This window comes from Nannospalax galili, unplaced genomic scaffold (assembly GCF_000622305.1).
Source record: "Nannospalax galili isolate Female #2095 unplaced genomic scaffold, S.galili_v1.0 scaffold205, whole genome shotgun sequence".
Classification (NCBI taxonomy): Eukaryota; Metazoa; Chordata; class Mammalia; order Rodentia; family Spalacidae; genus Nannospalax; species Nannospalax galili.
The window spans coordinates 5,749-8,263 of record NW_008353921.1 but is presented as its reverse complement, the minus strand read 5'-3'; the positions used below and the strand labels follow the sequence as shown (position 1 = coordinate 8,263).

The 2,515-nt window shown below is 48.0% G+C and overlaps 1 protein-coding gene across 1 annotated transcript in view; it reads right to left on the bottom strand.

Moving 5' to 3' along the window:
- The window catches only part of Lpin3 (lipin 3), a 13,560-nt gene that overhangs the window by 7,144 nt on the left and 3,901 nt on the right, over positions 1-2,515 (bottom strand). The window contains exons 2-3 of the mRNA XM_017802692.2: positions 1,578-1,698; positions 1,101-1,440 (exon numbers count right to left, since the gene is read on the bottom strand). Of these exons, the coding sequence (XP_017658181.1) occupies positions 1,101-1,440; positions 1,578-1,698 (461 nt within the window). The remainder of the gene's footprint in view (positions 1-1,100; positions 1,441-1,577; positions 1,699-2,515) is intronic.

Sequence of the window (2,515 nt, the reverse complement as noted above, 5' to 3'; positions counted from 1 at the left end):
CTGTCCTGGAATTCACTATGTAGACCAGGCTGGCCTTGAACTCATAGAGATCCACCTGCCTCTGCCTCCCAAGTGCTGGGATTAAAGGCGTTCGCCACCACACCTGACTCAATTTTAATTATTTTATTTAATTTATTTACCTTGGTGTTTTTTCTTTCTCTTCTTACATTTTTATTCTGTGTATTTTTGTGTCACACATAGCCCATGTATGGAGGTCAGAGGACAACATGTAGGTCCTGGGGATCAAACTCAGATTTGTCAAGCTTAGTGGCAAGTGCTTTACCCACTTAGCCATCTCACCAGCCTTATTTGTTGTTTCTTTAAGACAGGACCTCATATAGCTCAGGCTGGCCTTGGACTCACTATGTAGCCAAGGATAACCTTGAACCCCTGACCGCCTATCTACATCTCCCAAGTACTAGGATTATAAGCTTGTACCACTTTGTCTAGTTTATGTGGTGCTGGGGCTCAAACCCAGGGCTTTGTACATGCTAGGCAAGCACTCTACAAACTGAATGACACCCCCAACCCTTTATTATTTAATTTTAAACAACAAGTCAATGGCTACAACTTGGACAGTACTGGCCAGGTGCCTTCCTACCAGTCTTGGGTAAATTTCGGCTGGGAACTGAGAGTGACCCATCCCTGCTTGCTCTGACTGACTTCTTAGCCCAGGTCCTCCTTTCCTCACTCAAGACTGAGCTCTCTCGGTTCCTAGGTCTGAAACCCCTGTTTCCACCTTGGAGCCCCAATTCATGCTGCTTTCTCAGTCTAGAATTCTCTTCCCCCATTCCTCCCTCGTCTGGATCTTCATTGTCCACAGCTCAGCCACAATTGTGACCATTCAGAGAGGCTTTCCCTGCCCAAGGGATTTCATTAGTCCCCATTCCAGGCAGTGACTCTGTTCCATGTGGTCTATGTCATGTCCTTCCTTATTTATGTGTATATCGTGTCTGCACCATTGGATTATGAGCCCCATCAGGGCTGACCAAGCAAAGGCCTGGCATACAGCAGGTGTTCATATTGTTGACAAGGTCCTACAACCCACCCAGACATAACCTGAGGCCAAGGATGCAGTGCAAGGAACCTAGCTCACTCACCTTTCCCCCTGGAGAACTCGGGTGGAATGTGGCTCTCCAGAGTGGCCCAGCTCCACGATTTAGTGGCAGGAGGGTGGCCTGCACCCCTGGAGCTCTGAGTCTTGGTTTCTCTACTCTCTAGAGCAGCAAGAGTGGGACCCACAAGAGTTCCCTCACAGCAAGCCTCCATCTCAGGGTGAAGCAGGTCACCACTGGCCCCTGGTTCCAGGATTGGGGATTCCAAATGGTCCATGCCAGTCACAGAGGAGGAGGGAGTGCTGGACCCCTCCGGAAGAGGAGAGGATACCACAGCAACACTTTCAGAGACCATAGAGAATTCGGGGTGCTCAGCTTTTGCCACCTTCAAACAAATACAGAAAGACATGGGCTGGTACAGGGCCTGCCTCCTGAGCCTCACAAAGCCTGAGTCTCAGTCACTCCAATAGGGACCAGGGAGCCTTTGAAAGACAGGGACTGGGGTGACATGGAGGATCTCACCTTAGGCAGTCTCCCCCAGGCCCACTGCATGTGGGACTCAGCTCTCAGGGGACTGGACTCTGGGGACCGCAGCTCCAGTTCTGAGTCACTCTTAGGGGTCATTAGCCCATCTGATGAGAGGCTGCAAAGAACAAGAACTCAGAAACATCCACTATTCAGCCTGTCACCCCCAATCTAGCCAACCTAGGAGAAGAATATTTCAACATGTATTTATGCCTGTGTTGAATCCAAAATATACAAAGAAAATGTATGTGCACATATATATGCATATATATAAAGGAAAAAGCTGGATATGGTGACACATGCCTGTAATCAGCATCATTCTCATCACATAGGAGTTCAAGGCCAGCCTTGGCTGATTGAAGCCCTATTTCAAAAGGGTACAAATGCTTGACTGGATAGGACTTAACATGTATGGAGGAATACATGAGGTTCAGTGGGGTGGAGGGGGGCATGAATGGGAGAGGGGATCTGGATGCAAAAAGCCCCATTAAAAAAAAAAGAGTACACAAAGTTGTTCAGGAAAAAGTGATGGGGAGATATGGGAGGAGTTGGAGGGGAAGGAGTGGGTGTGGATTTGATCAAAAAACCGTATATACATGTATGAAATTCTTAAATTTTTTTAAAAGTTAAAAAAATAAGCCAGGCGTGGTGGTGCACGCCTGTAGTCCCAGCACTTGGGCGGCAGAGGCAGGCAGATCTCTGAGTTCAAGGCCAGCGTGGTCTACATAGTGAGTGCCAGGACAGCTGGGGCTACAGCGGAGACAAAAAAAAAAAAAAAGGAACTGTTGTATGAAATGTACAAAAGCTCAATAAAATTTTTTTAAGAGTCAAAACGAAAGCTGGGCGTGGTGGCGCACGTCTTTAATCCCAGCACTTGGGAGGCAGAGGCAGGCGTATCTCTGTGAGTTCAAGGCCAGCCTGGTCTACATAGTGAG